At 44.7% G+C, this 22,513-nt stretch overlaps 1 protein-coding gene across 3 annotated transcripts in view; it reads right to left on the reverse strand.

Moving 5' to 3' along the window:
• The window catches only part of WWP2 (WW domain containing E3 ubiquitin protein ligase 2), a 119,167-nt gene that overhangs the window by 16,531 nt on the left and 80,123 nt on the right, over positions 1 to 22,513 (reverse strand). For all 3 annotated transcript variants that reach the window (XM_036346081.1, XM_036346080.1, XM_036346082.1), the window contains 2 exons: positions 12,050 to 12,139; positions 4,102 to 4,276 (listed from right to left, as the gene is read on the reverse strand). In XM_036346081.1, the coding sequence (XP_036201974.1) occupies positions 4,102 to 4,276; positions 12,050 to 12,139 (265 nt within the window). The remainder of the gene's footprint in view (positions 1 to 4,101; positions 4,277 to 12,049; positions 12,140 to 22,513) is intronic.

Here is a 22,513-nt window from a genome sequence, read left to right on the forward strand (position 1 = left end):
CTCTCTCATCGATGTTTCTAACTATCTCTCTCCCGTCCTCTCGTAAAAAAATCAATTAAAAAATATATATACATAAAATATTTATCAGCTAGCAAATAACACAGCATCTAGAGTGTAGGCACATGACTTAAGAACAGCCAATCAGGTGCTCCCACCCAAATTTGCAGGGACCGGAAAGAAAGCATGGGGGCTGTTGGAGATGCCTCACTGCTTCAGTAGAGACCACAGCCCATTGAAGCACCGAGTGTTTGGCCGCAGACAGATGAGCGATGTCCTAGGCAGATCATCGCTTTGCCCTGCCTACCCCTGGTTTTCTGCCAGAGTTAGGTTCTTCATCGTTCTGTGGATTCCCACTTGATAAATTTTTTTTTGCTTAAGCTTAACCAAGCAGGTTTCTATTATTCATCAAAATGAACACTGACTAGCATACAAAACACAGGGAGGAGAATAAAAAGAAATTATCAGCCCTTTTCTTAATCCTTGACTTTTTAATGTCACAAACTTCATACAATGGTGGCTCTCTTTTGTTAAAGTGATTTTTAAAAAATGTCTTCAGCATCCTCCTACTCTCACCTCCAACGCCTGTCAGAAGAGAGAAGAGGAAGCAGGAGGGAGGGAGATAGAGACCAGAAACTAATAAACAGGAACACGTGAAATGGAGGCACTGGGAGCCGACCACCTGCCCTTCTCTTCCACCACACTTCCCAGAATGCACTATCGCAGGTGGGTGGCTCACAGCAGAAAAGCACAGAGAAAGGGGCCGGGAGGGATTATATAGCCAGAAGAGAGATCCTAGGACTCAAAGAGACAAGACAGTTTCCTTTATCACTAGGAACAGAAAGGAACGCTGTTGAACAATTTTCCTGGGAAGCGTCCGCTGGTTGGGAGATCCGAGGGACAGGCCATGAGCCAGACAGCTCATGTGAGTTCAAGTCTCTCGGGGAATAAGCACCAAGTTCCGGTAATATTTTAAGATACAAACTCAGAAATAAAGAATGTCTAGCAAATAAAACCAAGGGCAAGAAGGCTCTGGGAAGGGCATAAAGGTTACAGTGTGGAAGGCAGGCTCCTTTTTTTGTAAAGGGTGCACTCAGTGGGTGCAGAACAAAACCCAGGTGCTTGAGAACCCAAGCCACGGGGCCTCTGCACAGTGAGAGCCAGGTTTTGGCATCCTCATATTCGGAGCCACAGAATGATTTGCTTCTGTCCCGCCGACACTAGATTATTAGGAGAGGACCAAAGCGGGAGCAAAGGAAGAGGTGTCGCAGAAATAGTAGTAGATGTGAGACGGGTCGTGTCACAATACACAATGCGCACGATCGGGCCGGGCATCCTCAGTGGACTGCCGTGAGAACCCAAAACAGGGCAAAGTGAAAGTGCACATCGAACACAAGTATGTGCATGATGATCATGAGCTACAAAGGCACCAGGCCGTAAGGACAGGAAAACATGTCAGAAATAAGGGAACAACAGAGACCGAAAAAGATGTGCGTTGAGGCAGATGGCAGGAAGGAACTGCGGGAGTCTGCAATCTGGGCTTCCCTAGATTTCCATCTTGAACTGTATTTTGTGCTCTGCAGGGCAGTAAAGAACGGGTCTCACTTTCAGCCCCGCAGGAGAAAGAGGAGGAGGGGAGGCCGCTGGTATAGTATCAGCTCTTAAGTCTACCACGTCAAATCCTGGGCCAAGGCCAAACCCCAAAATAACTCCATGAAAGCGACTCTTCTTACTTGTAACCAGGACATGGCACCACAGCAAACAAGAGGGGCAAATTGAACCCAAGGGGGAGGGAAATCAACAGAGAGACATTGAAAGCTGAACCAAAAAATATGGGTCTTGTTTCAGGGAGAAAAGGGAACCATCGCCGCCATCCAGAGCCCTCCTAAATCCCCAACCAAGCTGAGAAAACTGTATTAGAGTACTTAAAAAGAAGGGGAAAAATTTTAGTGCTTAATTTTTACTTCTCGGAGACCCTCCAAGTCAAAGTTCTTCCTCTGCAGCCCCAGAATGATGCTGCTAAAATGAGAGGCAGGTAAGCGGAACAAAAGACCAAGCATACGTGAACTCGGGGATCTTCCCTTTCACATACCAAGCATCTTGGTCAACCTACAGGACCTACTTGGTACTTGTTAGAGAAGAAAAAAGATCCCTTTAATGGATTCTTTTTTAACTTGAGAAGTTGGATAAGCAGGAAGACAGAACCATGTGAGACTCCTAAAATGTGTCCTTGTTGTGAAGTCAAAGGACCACCCACGCAAATGGCAGGTAAGGTCTTTGGGGCCCAGCTCATGAGAACAATTTCTGAAACGCAGAGGATGACCAGATCCCATCCCATTTTGAAACATGCCAGAACCGGATGCCAGGCATGATTGAAAGGGGTTATAGAGTGGGAGGCCTGGCATAAGGACTCAGGCAGTACTGCACCTGGTAGACCACCAGGGCATTTCAGCTGCTCTATCTTGTGACAGGGATTAAATGTTGTGGACCAGCTCACAAAGTTTCCAACCTCCAATCCACCACATCCTATGAGGGTTCTACACAGATCCCAAGCTCCATGTTCAAGGTGCTCTGAGAGAATGCAGAGTTCCAACTTGGGAATCCTACCCCTTCCTCCCCAAAAGGCCGTGTGTCTGGGATCCCTCCAGCCACCATGTTACTGGTGGAAGCTCTAATGGAGTGGAGACTCAGGAAGGTGGGGCTAAGAGGGTTCACAGTACTGGAAACCATAGACAGTTCATCTGGGACCACTCTGAATTCTGGAGTAGAACATTTAAATGCTATTCTGTAGGTAATGACCACAAAAGTTTTTGAGCCAGTGATAAAAAATGACAGTAATTGCCCTAACCGGTTTGGCTCAATGGATAGAGTGTCGGCCTGCGGACTCAAGGGTCCCAGGTTTGATTCCGGTCAAGGGCATGTACCTTGGTTGCGGGCACATCCCCAGTAGGGAGTGTGCAAGAGGCAGCTGATAGATATTTCTCTCTCATTGATGTTTCTAACTCTATCCTTCTCCCTTCTTCGCTGTAAAAAATCAATAAATTTTTTTAAAAATGACAGTAATAAATGTAAAGCAACACTCTCCCCCCTTCCTTAAACCCTCTACAGTGATTTTTTTTTTAACAGTGATGAAATGACAGTGATACTCTGGTGGGAACAGGCAGTATGAATTAAAGGAGAGAGAATGGCAGCAGAGAGAACAATTCAGAAGCTGCCCTAACCATTCAGTTGGAAGAGGCAGAGGAAAATCCGGAATTAGATAGCAGGAGGTTGATCTAGCCTAGGGGGTCAATAAACTTTTTCTGTAAAGGGTCAGACAGTAAATATCTTAGGCTGTATGGGCTACATACTCCCTGTTGTGACTACTTAACTCTGCTATTACAGCTTAGAAGTAGCCATAATCAATACCTCAAGTACAGGGTGTGCTTATGTGCCAATAAAGCTTTATTAACAAAATCAGGTGAGGGCCAGTCTGGCCCACAGGCTAGAGCTTGCCAACCCCTGATCTAGATGAACTTTAAAGGCCCTTCCATCCTTTAGTATCTGTCCGATAATAAAGATCTAAAGAAACACAGTAGCAATGAGAAAAGAAGGATTTGGGTGGTTGCTTTGATTTGAAAGGGTGAGATATAGGAGAAGTCACCACTGACCAGGCTCTAAGTCTGGGTGAATGGACTTGGATGGGAGGGCCAGAAGAGAATCCAACGTTGAAAGAAATGGTGAATTCAGCTTCAGACACATTGAGTCCAGTGGTTCTCAACCTTCCTGATGCCGCGACCCTTTAATACAGTTCCTCATGTTGTGATGACCCCCAACCATAAAATTATTTTCGTTGCTACTTCATAACTGTAATTTTGCTAATGTTATGAATCGTAATGTAAATATCTGATATGCAGGATGTATTTTTCAGGGGTCGCGACCCACAGGTTGCGAACCGCTGCCTTAGACACAGACGCTGAGCATTGAGTTACTAAGTTAGAAACACTGGAGTTTGAGGAATTTCACTGTGATGAGTAAAATCCCAGGGTCAGGGCACTGACATTTTCCCTGCTCACCCAACAGGTCGGTGGAGACTAGGCGAAGCTGCAATTTCTGCCCTCTCACCTGGTAGAGGAATCTTTGGCTGAAGTGCTGCATGGCGCCCTGGAGCTGATTCCGCTGTGACTGCCACTGCTCATAGTTGCGCACATACTCGGCTGTGGGGCGCTGCCAGGTGGTGGTCCGAGTGTTGTGATCCACATAGTAAAATCTGCCTCGGGGGTCTGTGCGTTTCTCCCAGCTGGAAACGTGAAACTCAGCGTGAATACAGTGCCCACCCCACCCCCACCTTCAAATCCTAGCAAAATCTCAGATGGCTGACAAGAAAGGGCCAAGGGAGGGTGGAGGGTGGTGTCTGGCACAGGAGCTTGGCTGCTTGCGGGGAAGCACAGTCAGGCAGGCCCCAATCACAGAGCTTCTGAGGCTTAGATGATTATAGAGAAAATCTGTGGTTGCATCCTTAGCAACCAATCCCTCCTTACCACTAGCTCCTGATTCCCATTTATAGGGAAGATGACCCTACTCCCAACCCAGGAGTTGAACTATTGACTAAACCAAAAGTGGACAAAGGCCGGTCAGTCGGTGAATCTTGATAGTTTTGCTAGGAATTCTGGAAAAAGCAGTCTCTCCTCCTTGCAGGATATGACGGAGAAAGCATGCAGTCTGGGAGCTACTGGCTGCCATCTTGAACCCAACAATGTGAAGGTGACCCAGTGGGTGGCAGAGCAGGAAGGTGGGGGGAAATCTAGCTCTTTGGTGATATTGTTGAGCTACTAGTTCAGGCTTCCCTTGAAACCAGGACCTACATCTAGACTTTTGTTATATGAGCCAATAAACTCTCTTCATTATTGAAGCCTATTTGGATCCCACGTGTTTTTTTTTTATTGGCTTCTGAAATTACCCTGATATAAGGTGCCAGTGAAAACATGTCGCATGGTCATGGGAAGGTTGGTGCAAATGGCAGCAAGACTCTCCACATTATCTTTGGTGAGTAAACAACCTTTCCAAAGTTGGTCCTAAAACTCCCATGGACAAGGCAGAGCTAGACTAGATGGTAAAAACCTCAGCCATGCTTGACAGGTTCCATTGCATTTCCACATACACAAGGGCAAGGTGAGCAAAAGCAAGTAAGAGAGGGACATATCTGCATGGGGTGATGGAAATGTTTTATATTTTGGTGGGGTGTGGGCTACACAAGCGCATGCATTTGTCAAAACTCTGCAAACAGCACATCTGAGATCTGTGGATCTTATTGTATGTAAATTACACTTCAGTTTTAAAGGTGAATTTGAACCTAATCAAGCCTCCATATCTAACTACAAGTTTACAGGAAAGATAAGGGACACAGAAGCATGTTACACAACACCAGAAGGTCACAATTAGCCACATCCAGAATATGAGAAACTATACAAGACAAATGCCCATGATCTTCAACAAATAAATGGTCTGGGGAAAAAGGGGGGGGGGGGGGTAGGAGAACTTATAGGTTAAAAGAGACTTATGAGACCTATCAGCCAAAAGCAATGTTTTGATCTTAAATCTGGATCTGATTCAAACAAATCAAGTATAAAAACACTTTCAAGACAACTAGGAAAAATGACATGCAAACTGGGTATGACATGAAAGAAGGAAATAGTGTTAATTTTGTTGGGTGAGATAATGGTATTTTGGTTATTTTAGAAAACACCCCATCTGTTAGAGACATATGTGATATGTTCATGGATCACAAGATATGATGTCTGGGATTTGCTTTAAAATTCATTGGCCCCTCTCCTAAGAGGTCAGATGAAATAAAATGTTATTAATTGTCAGAACCAGGTGAGGGTTACAAAAGACTCACTGTATTATTCTCTCAAATTTGATGTATGCTTGAAATTTTCCATTCTAAGTATGAAGGAGGGGTGGAAAGGAAAGTGGTTAAAGATAAGAAATATTTAAAAAAAATTAAAAGCTAAGAGTCATTCCCTAGCTGGTTTGGCTCAATGGGTAGAGCGTTGGCCTGCGGACTGAAGGGTCCCAGGTTTGATTCCGGCCAGGGCACATGCCTGGGCTGCGGGCTCGGTCCCCAGTGGGGGGCATGTAGGAGGCAGCCGATTAATGATTCTCTCTCATCATTGATGTTTCTATCTCTCCCTCTCCCTTCCTCTCTAAGATCAATAAAATATATTAAAAAAAAAAAAAAAGCTAAGAGACATCACTGAAGAAAATAGGACTAGTCCACTGCAAAGAGAACCCAATATAGATTGTGTTGCATGATTCTAAACTGTTGGACTTTGTTCCCTGATTACCTTCACATTTCATCCTCTCTGAATTCTTATCTTACTCAAACGACTATCATGCTTCAGGTTGGTATCTTCCCAACATTCAGGGCTACACTGAGATGACTTTTGGTGCAATCTCTTCACTGATTGTTTTAAGCTCAAATCCTCCCTAGATATGGCTACCCCCAAGCAGCTCCCAGCCTCATGGCTAGTTCCCAGATTCTGTCTAGCTTGCACCCACTATATCAGTGGTTCTCAACCTGTGGGTCGCGACCCCTTTGGGGGTCGAACGACCCTTTCACAGGGGTTGCCTAAGACCATCGGAAAACACATATATAATGACATATTGTTTACAGTAGCAAAATTACAGTTATGACGTAGCAACGAAAATAATTTTATGGTTGGGGGTCACCACAACATGAGGAACTGTATTAAAGGGTCGAGGCATTAGGAAGGTTGAGAACCACTGCACTATACTGTCCTGCCTTCACCACCTGATGTCACTTTGGATTCAACTAAACACCAAGGCTCTCTCCCGAAACCTGAGAGAAAGGAACTTGGTGAAAACAGGTCTTTCCCTGTCTTCTTCAGGTCAGTCCTCCCAGAGTAAAACTACACCATCTTCCCTGACTCTTCCTTCTCTGCTGACTGTCAATAAAGCACTCAGACCCAGAGCTTTTTATTCTGTTGTCTCTCTACCCTTGACTTGCATTTCTGTATCTAACTATCCCTGAACTGATCTCCCCACTCCAACCCAGCCTATAAACTGCCATCCAGATAACCATACCAGACTGACCTCGTGTGTCATGCTCCTGCTCAAAATTTCAGCTGACTCCACTGCCCTCCTTTATCATAAATCCTTTCAACTAGTGATTTTCATTTTATTTTTAAAATATATTTTTTATTGATTTCAGAGAGAGGAAAGGAGAGGAAGAGAAAGAAACGTCAATGATGACAGTCACTGATCGGCTCCTGCACAGCCCCTACTGGGGATCAAGCACACTACCAGGCATGTGCCCTGTCCGGGAATCAAACTGTGACCTCCTGGTTCATGGGCTGATACTCAACCGCTGAGCCACACTGGCCAGGCTCATTTTATTTTTTAATCAAAGAAACTATATATATATAGATAGATAGATAGAGAGAGAGAGAGAGAGAGAGAGAGAGAGAGAGAGAGAGAGTTTAAAAACACAAAAAGTACTATAGGGGGCACATAAAAAACCCATGTCTCCTGTCCTACCTCTCCCCATTGCTGACTCCTGCTCCTCAAAAGCAACTACGTTCAACTCCTAACTACTCCTTCTACTACTTACATCTGCTTCTTCTACTGCTTACATACACACTTCCAAACAACGAACTTATTCCATGATTTCTGGCCTTCTGCCATCTAGACATTACTTATGGACTTTCCACTATAAATTTGAGGATTTAGTTATTGTATTCCACCCACCACCCCCACAATACACACAAAGCCCTCTTTTGCATCCTCCTTCCAAATAGAAAAATCACTAAAGCAATATTCAGAGTTTGTACTATGACTTTGTAGAATACTATAAACATATTTCCTTACTTATACAACTTTTTCTCCCTCTGGAATTAAGAACTGCGTTGTTTTATGCTGCCTGATTTAAAAGAACCTGTCACTAATTCACCCCCCGATTCTGACAGGGCTGGTGGCCTCTCGGGGTCATTTAACTCTTAGCCACATCTCTCCCGGAGCCCTTTGTGCAAGGTGGGCAGTCGTCCTCCAGGCCTGCTCTCCGTTATTGTCCTAGGTCATCTTCCTTCACCTTTCTCTTGGGAACCTCTTTTGGCCTCCTAATTGAGTCTCCTGTGGCCTGCATCTCATAGCTTCTTTCTTGGTTTCCTCTTATCTGGTGGAATAAATCACGAGTAGCTTCTGAGAAAGGGTGCAGCAAAATTAAATTTCTGAAATTCTGCCTGTCTGAAGATGCCTTTATTTCAACTCTCACACTTCAGTGTAAAAATGGCTGAAACTTGATTTCTAGACAGAAATAATTTTTCACCAGAATTTTGAGGATCATACTCCATAGTTGTTGTTGAGAAGGATGGCATTCTTAATTCCTGCTCTTTGATAGGTACTCTTTGCTCTGGAAGCTTTTGAGATTTCTCTTGGCATTCTGAAATTCCAACAGGATGTATCTTGGGATGGATCTTTACAACCTAGGAACCTTTTCCCTGCACTTGCAAACACGCGCGCGCGCGCGCACACACACACACACACACACACACACACACACACACACACACGTCTTCCATAGCTGAGGCTTTCCAGGGCTCCATGGAGCACATCAGCTGACTTCCTGGTGGACAGCCCACACTGTAGGCTTGGGTTTCAGCTTTCTCAGCTCTGCCACTTATCTATCAGCAACTAAATTCTGATTAATATCTCCCATATGCTGTTTCCCCTCTTCCATTCCTTTATCATTGACGGTTTATACCTTTATTGCCATTTTTGTGAGTTTTCAGGAAGGAACAGAAATAAACACACATTCAATCCCCATGTTTAAGTAGAAGTCTTCTGCACTGGTGAATTTCAAACACCCAAGCAGCACAATCTCACCCTTGATTTCCAATGAAACCTTATGCAGAATCACAGTCACAGAGCAGTGGCTGGAGGCCGAGTCACCTCCCCTTCTTCGGTTCCAGGGGCCATCTCCACCAAACCTATGAGCCTTGGACATCCTTTGAGCATCTTTGTTTTACACAAACCTTCCACTGCAATAAAACTGTTCGAAGCATCATTCCTTAACCACACCTTTTACACTCACTGTTCCCCCAACCCAGACTGCCTTCTTCTTATTTAAGTCCACTTCCAGCCTTTCCTGCAAAACCAACCTGGATCCACCTCCATCTGTGAGGCCTCCCCAGCGCCATGCTCTATGATGACCCCTCTTCACCTCTGGGCTGAGTACCGCCCAAGAGTGACTAAAGAGCAAATTATCACATGCATCCTTAGTTACCAGGTGCTGGATAGAATTACTCATCATCATACAAGTGTCCCATGGGTCTGAGAGAAAGGGATGGCCGTGATAAAGTGAGTCCTTTGTCTCAGTCTCACTCCTCGGTGACCAGGTCTGCTGAGACAATCTGTAGTTTTGAGATTGCTCTCACCATGGTAATGATTCCCTGGGGTGGAACTTCTCCCATTCACTAGCAATGAAAGCTTAAGCATTCTGTTCTCTCTGGGTTCCCTGTTACATAGCGAAAGTAAGTGCCAGGGACTCAAAGGTCTGGGCCTAAAACTCAGGAAGAAATAATAGGCTATGTGGGGCGTAGAGCTGAGCCAGCTCCCAATAAAACATTAAAACTATCCTGAAAATAAGAAAGCTGGATCTAGTATCCCACCTCAATCCTTAAAGAAGAGTAAAACCTCAGCCATCCTTAGATGATACCATTAAATAGCTTCATTTAGATTCCATCCAAAAGTTCACCAGGTGAAGGCCTATATAACTATAGACTAGAGAGGTTAAGAGGCGGCTACCAGCATACTTACAGAGTTACCACTGCTTTTAAACAGATGTGCTGTTAAATACACAAAGAACAAGTGTGCCACGCATCCTGATAAAAGGCAATGATTAATTTGTGAACACAGTTGGAGAAATATGACTACTGACCGATGATAGCAAGGAAATATTGTTAACAATATGGTAGTTTTATTTTAAATGAGAGAACTCTTTTTAGAAACATATACAAAATATAGATAAAATTATATGACGTCTGGGATTTGCTTCAAAATAATCCTGGACGGGGTGGAGGAAGGATGGGTAAGGATTACAGATGGGTAAGGAGATGGCAAGTACTTTCGATACAAAGTAAATACTGTATCTTAGGCTTTGCGAGCTATACAGTCTCTGTCACAATTACTCAACTCTGCTGTTAAGCATAAAAGCAGCCATAGGTGGTAAGTAAACAAATGAGTGTGCTGTGTTCCAATAAAACTTTGTTTGCAAAAACAAATGGAGGGCTGGATTTTGTCACAGGCCCACAGTTTGCCAACCCCTGGTATAGATGAAGCAAGATTGGCAATCAGTTGATAATTATTGAAGCTAAGTGTTGAATATGTAGGGATTCTCTCTGCTTTGTGTATATTTGAAAATTTCCATAATAATATAATTTCCATAATAAAATGTTTAATTTTTTTTCCAAAGAAGTCAACGTTTCACTTCAGTAACTTCACTGGACTTAAAGTCAAAGTAGAAAACAGCCCTAGCTGGTTTGGCTCAGTGGAAAGAGTGTCAGCCTGCGGACTGAACGGTTCTGGGTTCGATTCCAGTCAAGGGCACATGCCTGAGTTGAGGGCTCCATCCCCAGCAGGAGGCATGCAGGAGGCAGCCAATCAATAACTCTCTCTCAACATTGATGTGTCTATCTCTCTCCCTCTCCCTTCCTCTCTGAAATCATTAAAAATATATTACACCAAGCCCTAACCGGTTTGGCTCAGTGGATAGAGCGTCGGCCTGCAGATGCAGGGGTCCCAGGTTCGGTTCCGGTCAGGGGCGTGTGCCTTGGTTGCGGGGACATCCCCAGTGGGGCGTGTGCAGGAGGCAGCTGATCGATGTTTCTAACTCTCTATCCCTCTCCCTTCCTCTCTGTAAAAAATCAATAAAATATATTTAAAAAAATACACACACACACACACACACACACACACACACACACACACACATATTACACCAAAAAAAAAAAAAAAGAAAACACAGCGAAGACTAAGAATGACGGATTATGAATTTCATTTCCAGAAGGGTTAGGAAAATATAAGCATTCTACCGGAACACAAACTGAGAGATGCTAGTCCATGGAAATTTGTAGGACCAGAAGGCGAGTGGTATTTACCTGGCCAACGCCTGACAGCTGAACCAAATAAGACACATGGGGGCTCTGCACCTCTGGCACCCTCTCCCTCACAAGCTGATGAGGGAGAAGTGCTCATGTTTTATGCAGGAGCCCTTCATGGCTGCTTTACTGGGAGGTGAGGCTTTCCTGAGTGCAGAATACATTCCCTTGTGAAAGGTCTCAGGACCGGGAGACGCATGTGGAAAGAACTTTCTGTCCCTGGCAGAGAGGGAACCAAACCTCTTCTCCTTGAACTTGGATAGTCTTCTCTCACTTGGAAGCCTCACTCATCCTCTGGTTTTGGAGAACTTAAGCCACGTTCTCACAAAGCCCAGCTGAACAAGAAGCACACTGTCTTCAGGGGCTGGCTGGGCACAGGGAGCTGTGAGGTGCACCGCTGCTCTTTCTAGCTTGGCCTCCCCATGCCCAATTTTCTCAGAGATGCTCTAAAAATCCCAGTATGTTGTAAGGTCAGAATTAAGGTAAGTGAGTAGGAAAAGCAATCAAGGAACCCTGAACGTTGCTCCCTCTGCAGAAACAAATTGAAAACCTGGCCCTAATAGGATATTTCTGTAGGTGAAATGACTGAGGGCATGGAGATAGCAATGGCCCAGGGGACCTCCTCAGCCCTCCTTCCTCCGGGACCCAACGGCCACAGTAGCTCTGAATACCACTTACTAAAGCCCAGGGCCATCGGTCATGGCCAATATAATGCATGAGAGGAGAGGGGAAAGAATATAGAAGGGGAAGACCGTGGAAGGAGGGAAAAAAGAGAGAGAACGTAGAAGAAAGTGGGGAAAATAAAGAGGAGGCAACAGCAGTTAGTGGTGGAGAAGCCACTGGGTGACTCTTGGTGCCAGCCCTAGAGTCTCAGGGCTTGTTGGCCCAGGCCTTACCCTGGAGGAAGAGGACGTTCCCAGGTGGTGGTCTTGGTATTGTGGTCAACATAATAGACACGGCCGTTGGGCAACTCTCGCTGTTCCCATCTGAAAAATAAAGTCAAGGGAAGCATGAGATGCACAGTAGAAAGGTATAAATCCTTGTGTGAAAGGGAGTCCTTCACCACTGATGTGGCTAATTTGAGAGGAAACATCAAGGATGACATGCAAGATCAACCAGTGGTCAAACCAGCCCCATGCACCCACTGCAGTCCCTGGGGTGCTTCCTGAGAAAACCAGAACAGCTCCCTCTGCGGACACATAGTACCAGGACACACCATCAATCGCTCTAAATGCCCCTCAAGCACCCATATGAACTACATTCCATGGCGTTTTCTAAATCAGTCTTTCTTGACCACTTTGAGATCAAAGGTCCATTTAGGAATGCGATGAAAGACTCTTTCCTCCCAAAATGCACTCACCAACAAAACTCTGTATACACTTTCTGGGGTTCACAGACCTCTCCTAGAGTTTATCTATGGATAACTCCATAGCCTTTTAAGCCTATATCACCTCTTGAAGCCACAATTTATATGATTACCATTGTTCTCCTAGCATCATATATATTCACGATCACATTTCTTTTTAGAATACAGGATTCATTTACAGAGAATCATATATACATATATATATTTTTTTTAAATTTTTTTTTCAGAGAGGAAGAAGAGGGAGAGAGAGATAGAAACATCAATGATGAGAGAATCATTGAGAGGCTGCCTCCTGCACTCCTCCTACTGGGGATCGAGTCCAAAACCTGGGCATGTGCCCTTGAATGGAATCAAACCCGAGACCCTTTAGTCCTCAGGCCGGCGCTCTATCCACTGAGCCAAACCAGCTAGGGCTACAGAGAATCTTTAAGAGAGATCTGGGTGACTCAAAGAAATACTGCATACTGTTATTTATTGACTGCTCTACCCATAAGTCTGTGTGTCAGTGAATATGAGATTGGGGTGCGGAGGTGGCTCATCTGTGCTAATAGAGGAACGACAAGGTAGCAGATGAAATAAAGAGATAATCCACAAGCAAAATCATGACAAAGTACAGCCAAGGGCCACCCATTCCCACACTACCAATTATTCCGACACTCAACAAGCTGATGGTAACTCTGCTTACCCAGGATACAGTAACTAATATATAAAGAATGCAAAAATTTACATTTATAAAATGATTACCACTTTCTAAAAGATATTAATGGCCCCGTTAGTTTTTATGGTTTACACTGACTTTTCTTACCTCTCTTTAGGGAGAAGGCGACCTTTTCCAAGAAGCTGATACAGTCAGTTCTGCTGAAACACTTGTTTTGAAAATGCAGATCTATTCCAATATGATTGATATATGATGGAACAATTTGAGCATAATGCAAATTTTGTGTTTTGATTTTGCCCTTGTGAAACATGAGGTGAACACAGAAGACTTCCCCCAGCTAAACCCAGTCACATAGGAATACAAAACCCACACACCTACCAGTTACTTCAGTTTACCACCTTATATACCACACCCATCTGGCGTTACAACTCCCACCTGATTTCAGATAATACTCCTTGCACAACTTCGGGACAACACCCACAAACTCCAACCCTTCCCACACCGGCTTCCACAGCAAATTTCAGGTCTTCTCATGGAAAACGTGTCATATTTATTGTCATGTTATGTATCTCAACCATTTAACATGTGTAAAACTGTGCTACCATCACTGTTAGGTTGCTATTTTTGTGTGTGCCACTGACAAACATGGCCAGCTCAAGAGGCTGGTGTCCCATCTGTGAAGATCTAAAACCTTTGGGTAGGAAAGGCAGGCTGGTAGCACACGGGCTTCACGCCAACTCTCCAAACTCCTCACGCCTGTTCTATAATCGAGGAGCAAATCTGATACCCTCTTTGTGCATCTGAGTTTGGAAATGAGGAAAGTCTTGAGGAAGATACTTGGCTTAAGGGTAAATACTGAAATAGGGAAGCTCCTTGAGGCAACAGCAGGAAACACCCTTTCATAATGTTTGCTCCTGATAAACTTACGTAGCTGAGAACTCCTCTGAATTCCTTAAGACATTAGCTACCTCTTTCCCTTCCCTGGCAATTTTGTGGCACAAAAGCACCAACAAAATTAGTTCCCTCATTTTGTGGTTACTATTTGGAAAACTGTCTATAATATGTGGATGGGGCTACCCCTCTCAGTGCATGTGCTGCCAAAGCAAGCATGGGGCTACCCCTTTTGTAAAGACACGATACTTATCGTAGCAATTGCAGATAAAAGGCACTAGAAGACTCTTTCTTTATTCCAACAATTCTTTTGTGACAACTTTCATCTAATAAGTAGGCTCTACTTTTGACTTCTTTTATATTTCACTTGAGGCAAGGAGAAAACTTTGGTTTTATTGTACTTTGGCTAGTACCTTAATTTGAAGATGGCATACTACTTGAAATCCAATGAAGTCAATGCCCTTAATTGGCACAGCAGAGTTCCCACACACTGCCAGAAAGAAAATCGGTGTGAATCCTCTTCGCTTATATTCATGATTTACAGCAGCTCTTTCCAAGCCTAGACTAGATCTGTCCGTCCCATCTTTGATCCCAGCTGATCCTACAAATCAAAGTCTCTCTTTCAGGGGCTGTTATTGTCCAGCAAATCTCGGTGTCCTTCTATGAACCCTCTCAACTGGTTTAGCTAGAAAAATAGTTACCAGAGAAATAAGGCCTTTCTTCCATTACCTTTTTGATAGCTACGTTTTTCCTTTTAAAACTGGACTCCTGCTCAGATTAAATGTCCACGTGGGTCCTCCCTGATCTATGACCTGGCCTAGCTGCTTTTCTTAGAGAACTCTCAACTCCTCCCTTATCTGCACGGCTCCTCAGAATTCATATGAATCTCTTCCTTTCATTCATGCGGCACAGTCGGTTAATTCTGTTGTCAATCAAATGAGCCTCCTGATTCTCATTTCTCCCCAGTAACTGTGACCCACATAGATCAAGCCTTCCGACTGTCTTGGTTTGGTCTCCCATGCCAAGAAAGTGATACTAGCAGCGACCTTTCATCAGCACATCCCTGTCAGGGGTTAGGTTTCTCTCCCTTCTAAGCATCTTCTTCCCACTGAGATTAAAAGGCTTTTCAATCAACCTACCCATGGGTCTCAATACTGCATCCTGGTCACATGGGTCATATCCTCTCCCACTGAATAGTTTTCTTTGATGCTGTCAGAAATAGTGTTCAAAGCATCAAGTGTGATTCAGGTTCCTTCCCAACACATTGCTCCTTGGCCTTCAATGAGTAACATTCAGTTGGACCACAGACTACGCAGGGTCTTTGTACCCGAAAGTACCTAAAAGTAGTCTCCAGTTTCAATTAATCTTAGATACTTTTTTAAACCTCAATTATCTTTGCTCCTGTGGATTCTACCTGCCCTTTATTCAGCTGTGTATCTTCCATGTACATGCCCCAATTCCCTCAGCAGCAGCAGCATTAAAAGGGTAAAGGCTGCCAGGCTGGTGTGGCTCAGTGGTTGAGCATCGACCTATGAACCAGGAGGTCAAGGTTCGATTCCCGGTCAGGACACATGCCCTGGCTGTGGGCTCCATCTCCAGTGGGGGCACACAGGAGGTAGCCATCAATGATTCTCTCTCATCATTGATGTTTCTATCTCTCTCACCCTCTCCTTTCCTCTCTGAAATCAATAAAAATATATTTTAAAAAATAAATAAATAAGAAATAAAAGGGTAAAGGCTCAAGATCTCAATCCCATTATTGGGATGACTTGCAATCACTTCTCTCCTATGTTTTCCTGAAAGGAAACTATCTGGTCACCTGAACCACATTTCCTTGTGGAAGGTTTCCTAAAAGGTGTTCAAGAAATTAATTCTCAATGACCTGCCATTACAGTGTATATTCAACAATCCTGACCAATATACTTCTTGATCAGATTCCGCTATGTTTGAACAGAATGTTTCACCAAGTGTAGGATTAAGTTGGGAAAGGATAAAAGCTGGGTGAGGGTTGCAGGTCAGTATTCGAGACATTCTCTTTAAATGGCCCTTACAAGTTTACATATCAGAAATTCTATCTGTGGGCAGCTATTTCTCTAGGGCTGTGGTCGCCAATCTTTCAGACCTCACGGACCACCAGTGGTCTGTGGACCACAGGTTGGCGACCGCTGCTCTAGGGAGTCCTCAGGTGCCTTTCCCTTCCCCGTCCTCTTCCCCCACGTGTGGTACCTCTGCCTTTCTCTCTAAGCTCCAAGGACCCTGCTACTACACCTGTAACTTTCTAAATACACTTTCTCTTATAATTTGAAAAAAAATCGCCCATCTTCCTAAGAGCATTGTTAACTTACAGTATTTATTAATTTGCTTACAGGGCATTAGTAAACTTGACTCTCATTCAAAAAATATTCTCTGTTAGAAAATAAAGTCAAAACCAAAAGCCAAAACCCCTTTGCACCCTCAAAAGATGCCTGGCTGGTTACTTACACGAAAGCCAAACTTCAGGAAATGCACTGAGAGTATCCAAGTGTTCTTCCCCCCCACCCCCACCCCCACCCGCTTAAAATTCTTTATTCAAGAAAAGAAAACAAAAGGAATTCTTTGTTGAGCTGCTATTCTGGGCACTGAATTTTTGGGTCCCCAAGTATTCTTAAAGCCTCCTATGTAGAAGCTCAATTTCCCACAGGCACGAACTAATGGGATTCATATTTTCTTACTTTATGCCCCTATAATACATGACTCTGAACCAAATCCTATTCCCCAAGCTCTGGTCACTTCCTGGGTGAACCACGAGATTTATTTCCTCTGTAAGGACATTTCAGACTGTTTTATGAGTCAGAAATCTCTGTGCAATAGAACACATTTCCTGCTCGCTGTTTTCATTGCTTCAGTAGGTCCTTTGCAAACTGCGTAGGAAATGTGTTAAACTCTGTCCTTCCGCCGAGAACCTTTCTTGAAATACTGAGCTTTCCTTTAAATCTTAGCACACTAACCTGTTTTTTAAACTATCAACAACTAGCACTTTATGCCCTTTAAGCACAGGATGGCAACAGTAGTAGCTGCCGAGGCTCTGAATTAATTCTATTTTGCTTCTTCCTCTTCTTCAACCACCCCTCCCCCTTTTGCCTTGGAAAAGTCTCCAAAGCTCTTCAATGGAAGTTGGCAACATTAAAACACATACTTTCACAGAGAGGCAAGAAAATTCCTGGAGATAGTACATATAAAAATATTATTTTATGACCCAGCAATTCCACTTCTGGGAATATATCCTAAGAAACTCGAAATACTAATTCAAAAGAATATATGCACCCCTGTGTTCACTGCAGTGCAGTTCAAGTGCCCATCAGTAGAGGGTGGATAAAAAAGTGTTGGTATATTTATGTAAAGGAATACTACTCAGCTATAAAAAAGAAGGAAATCTTGCCCTTTGCAACAGCATGGATGGACCTGGAGAACATTATGCAGTTAGAAATAAGCCCATCAGAGAAACACAAGTACCATATGATTTCACTCACATGTGGAATTTAATGATCAAAATAAACTAACAAAACAGAAACAGACCAATAGAGAACAAACTGGCAGTTGTCAGAGGAAGGGCGGGAGCTTTCGGGACTGGGTGAAAAAGGTAGAGGGACTAAGCAAAACAACAACAACAGAGAAACCTCATAGACACAGACAACCAATATGGTGATCATCAGAGGGAAAGGGGGGTGAGGGGAAGTAGAAGAGGGAATAGGGGGTAAATGGTGATGGAAAGAGACTTGACTTGGGGTGGTGAACACACAATACAATATACAGATGATGTACACTTGAAACCTATCCTATCTAATAATAGACAAACATGGTAATTGACTGTACCTTTGCTACACCTCCCATTGGCTAATCAGCACGATATGCAAATTAACCGCCAACAAAGTTGGCGGTTAATTTGCATACATAGGCTCCAAGCGGTGGAGCAGCCAGGCCTGATGTTTCTGGGGCCGGCGGAACAGCGAGGCCTCATGGCCCTGAGGCCGGCGGAGCAGCGAAGCCTGATGTTTCCAGGGCTGGCTCCAGCCAGAACTTGTCCAGAGCAAAGGCCTGGGCCCCAGGTGCTGGAGGCAAGCCAGTGCCAGCAGCCAGGAGAAAGGAAGGCCTATTGCACAAATCTCTTCGTGCAACAGGCCTCTAGTCCTATATAATAAAAGGCTAATATGCAAATCAACTGAATGTTGGAACGACCAGTCGCTTTGACGCACACTGATCACCAGGGGGCAGACGCTTGACACAGGAACTGTCCCCTGGTGGTCAGTGCACTCTCACGGGGAGCGCTGCTTAGCCAGAAGCCGGGCTCATGGCTGGTGAGTGCAGAGGCGGTGGTGGGAGCCTCTCCCGCCTCCACAGCAGTGCTAATGATGTCTGACTGCTGGCTTAGGCTCACTCCCCGCGTGGAGAAAGCTGTCAGTTGGACATCCCCCGAGGGCTCCCGGACTGTGAGAGGGCGCAGGCTGGGCTGAGGGACCACCTCCCCTCTCTCCCCCCTGCCGAGTGCACAGATTTCGTGCACTGGGCCTCTAGTATAATATTATTAACCAATGTCACCCCAATAAATTCAATAAAAAGTTTAAATTTTTTTTTAACATTTTGCAATTACAAGATTTTGCATATCTGGCAATGTAGGGAAATAGTCACTCTTAAAAAAATAAGATAATCAAAATTATTTTTAAATTACATAAATATACTGTTTTTCATTAAATCTGAAGTGCTGTCCATTCTTACCTGCATGCTTAAGATATTTTACAATAAACAAATAAAATGTAAAGGCACATACCATAAGATTACCAAATTTTGGTAGATGTGTGTAAATGTGTGTGTTATGTATATGTGGTCTCGGGCAAATGGCTTAAGGTTCTCTGATCTGCAAAATAAGGACAAAAGTGGCTACCATTCAGAGTGCTGTGAAGACTGCATGAGGTAACCCACATGTGAAACTTAGCATTCTCCAACACACTGGAAACGCTTAACACATACTAGCTGTTATCAATGGTCAGGAAAAAATATACACAAGGTACATGAACAGCACCAATGATTAAACCTGGGTGTTTGTTTGTTGTTGTTCTCCTTATTCTTTCTTCTTCTATTCCCTGTCCCCCTCCAGAAAAAAAGTTTTAAGGGCTACTGAGAATGAAATCATGTCATTCAACTAACACTTCCAACTCCATCTCTCTAGAAACCAAGCACTACGCCAGGTGCTAGGGATACAAAGATGGACACAATCACCATTAACACACATGAATACATACGTATAGGAGGGTGAGAACATCTCCTGGGCCAGCCCTGACAACAGTAGAATCTTTGGAAATAAGGTTTTGCTGTGAGATGATGATGAGGAAGTCAGGAACATATACTATTGGTCATTACCTAAGCTTATAAGTAAAAAAACTAAACCATATTCTGCAAAAGGCACAGAGTCTCCCAGTATAGTCCTTTTAAATGGTGCTACGCAAAGTGTGGTGCATGGCCCAAATGGTTACCATTTAGCCACCAGAAAAATGCAGAAGTTTCTAAGCATTTAGAAACTTTCTCATCAACTTGATTTGATACTGTCACATCGAAACATGTGACTAGTCGATTTGTCTCACTGAATAGAGAACAAAAGTAAGGATTTGTAACAGATTGAAAAAATAAATAAAACAACAAAAAGCCAGAAAAAAAGGACTGGTTCTTCACGGAGAGTCTGAACAGCACTGTCTAAACTCCTTGGGCAAGAATTTTTGGCTAGTGCCAAATTTGAGTTTGGAATGAAAATCAATGGCATTGGCTGGTTTCTAACTTAGCAGAGAAGCTTCAAATTCCCATCTCTCTTCAAGTGTCTCTACAAACAACACATCGAAGAACGCTTACGAGGTTGTGATTCCTGATAGTGTCTCAAGGACCACTGGGGAAAAGGACCTCTGGATCTCCACAACTGGGTGCGGTGGCAGGGGAGATGGCACATCAAAAAGATCAAGAAAACACCCCTCCTCAGTTAACTCCACTCTGAGGCAGGAAACGGACGGGGCAGCCAGTGACTGTGGGAGAACGGGATGGTGTGAACCGGCAGTGCTGAGGTAAGTCGGCAGTCCAAACACAACGGCCTCCCTTATGTAAGAAACCACAGCAGAGCACGGGCTGCCAGGGTGAAATAATGTGCCTCTGTGTGCGAGGCCCTGTGCGAGCGCAAAGCCTGGGACGCACTTAGAGTTTATCTAAGCCGTGTACACAGGGTCTGTTAATGAGCATTCAGTCCCCAAAGTGGACTCAGTGCTGATAAAAACCAGATGCAGGGCCCACTGATCAAAGTGGCCTCACTCCCCGTTGCCCGCTGCCTGGACCACTATCTCACCATATGTCTCCCGAGCCTTCCTGGCACCCCTCCATTACTGGACATGTGCAAGCTGAAAACAAAGAGACCCTTCCAGTTGGCTTCTCTCCTGCTAATTAAATTTAAAAGTACAGAAAGCAGGAGTGTTTGGAGACAGGGAGAAAAGGCTAATGCGGTGTTCTATTTGGACTTATGCAGCCCAGCTTTCAGTAGACTTCAGTCCTTAAAACACACAGACATGGCACTGGCCAGGTGGCTCAGTAGGTTGGAGCATCATCCATGCACCAAAAGGTTTTGGGTTCCATTCCCAGTCAGGGCACATACTAGCTAGGTTGCGGTTCTATCTCTGGTCGGGGTGCACAACTGATCAATATTTCTCTCTCACATTGTCTCTCTCTCTCTCTCTCTCATCAATAAAAACATATCCTCGGGTGAGAATTAAAAAAAAAAAAACCCAAACATACAGACATGTGTTATCTCCTTATAACCAGTCTTTTATATATATATATATATACCAGAGGCCAGGTGCACGGATTCATGCACCAGTGCGGACCCTCGGCATGGCCTGTGGGGATCGGGCCGAAACCGCAGTCCAACATCCTCCCGGGGATGTAGCAGTGGCTGAAGTGGCCGGTGGCCGGAGAGGAGCCCAAGGCCGGGCTGGGCGCTGCACCACTCCCTCATCCCGGCCCTGCTGCGCCTGCCACCGCTGGCAGGCTCACTGCTGCTCTGCTGCGGTCTCTGCACCCCCATGACCAAGAAGCAGCCTCGGCTGGTGCCCAGTCATTCCTGATGCTGGTCCTGATCCCAGTACGGATGGGGTAGGGGTGCGCAGGGGGAGTGTCGTTGGAGAGGCTCCAGCTGCTGCAGCTGCGCTCACCAGCCATGATCCAGGGGCGCCCAGTCAGCTGAGTGGCGCTCCCATTGTGGGAGCGCACTGACCACCAGAGGGCAGCTCCTGCATTGAGTGTCTGCCCCCTGGTGGTCAGCGTGTGTCATAGTGACTGGTCGAATGGTCACTTAGGCTTTTAGATAGATGATAGATAGATAGATAGATAGATAGATAGATAGATAGATAGATAGATAGATATTTTTTTTTATTATTGATTTCAGAGAAGAAGGAGAGGGAAAGAGATAGAAACATCAATGATGAGATAGAATCAATGATTGGCTGCCTTCTGCATGCCCCTCAGGGGGGATCAAGCCCGCAACCTAGGCATGTACCCTTGACCAGAATCGAACCTAGGACCCTTCAGTCCGCAGGCCAACTTTCTATACACTGGGCCAAACCAGCTAGGGCTATAATCAGTCTTATCTGCTGCAAGTTTCAGAAAGGCAATGCAGCAACTGGAAAAATAAGCCCTAGGGATCTCTTGCTCGATCGCTCAGTAAGGGAGACTGAAGTTGAGAAGATAAAGTTGGAACGAGACAAAGTCTGGGTACCTTGAAAAGGCGCTCTAGTGTGAGTCAGGAATGCTTTAGTAGAGAGGAGACACTCCCCAGGACTTCTCAGTGTACGAGGACCCCTAGTGACAGGGAAGAACATCCTGACCCTGTGAGAGACGCACAGGTAAACCCAAAGCCAGTCAACCCAGTGAATGATGGATGCCTTGAGCTCTTGTTCTTGGGGGAAAAATGCAATACTCCTGTCCTAGTTGCTATTTATTTGAGGTATCGAAGAAGCAGAAAACGTTGAAATTTACTCATTACAAATACGTCCTGGGGACCTACTTTGTGCCGGGCTCCTGGACATCATGGCGTTTACAGCCCAGCAGGGCAGAGGGACGCGAAACAAGCAATTACACGTGTGAGCAGAGTTACAGTACTCAGGGCGGTTTGACCTTGTCTACCAGAGGTCGAGGGAGAACTTCCAGAGGAAGGGTTAGTTCTGAAGATGGTGCTGAGGCCTGAAAATGGAAAGGAATTAATGGACAAAGTAGTGAAGAAGGTTTTGGAAACAGCAACCAGCATGGCAGAGAGTCCCAAATGCAGAGAAAGAGCGGAACATTTGTCAGTTATGGCTGAAGCTTGGAGAGCAAAGCAGAGGTCTTCCAGGGGAGGCTTCAGGGCTGGGTGGGGCCTATGTGCTGGGCTTTTTAGGCCTTATT

This window comes from Myotis myotis, unplaced genomic scaffold (assembly GCF_014108235.1).
Source record: "Myotis myotis isolate mMyoMyo1 unplaced genomic scaffold, mMyoMyo1.p scaffold_m19_p_19, whole genome shotgun sequence".
Taxonomy (NCBI): domain Eukaryota; kingdom Metazoa; phylum Chordata; class Mammalia; order Chiroptera; family Vespertilionidae; genus Myotis; species Myotis myotis.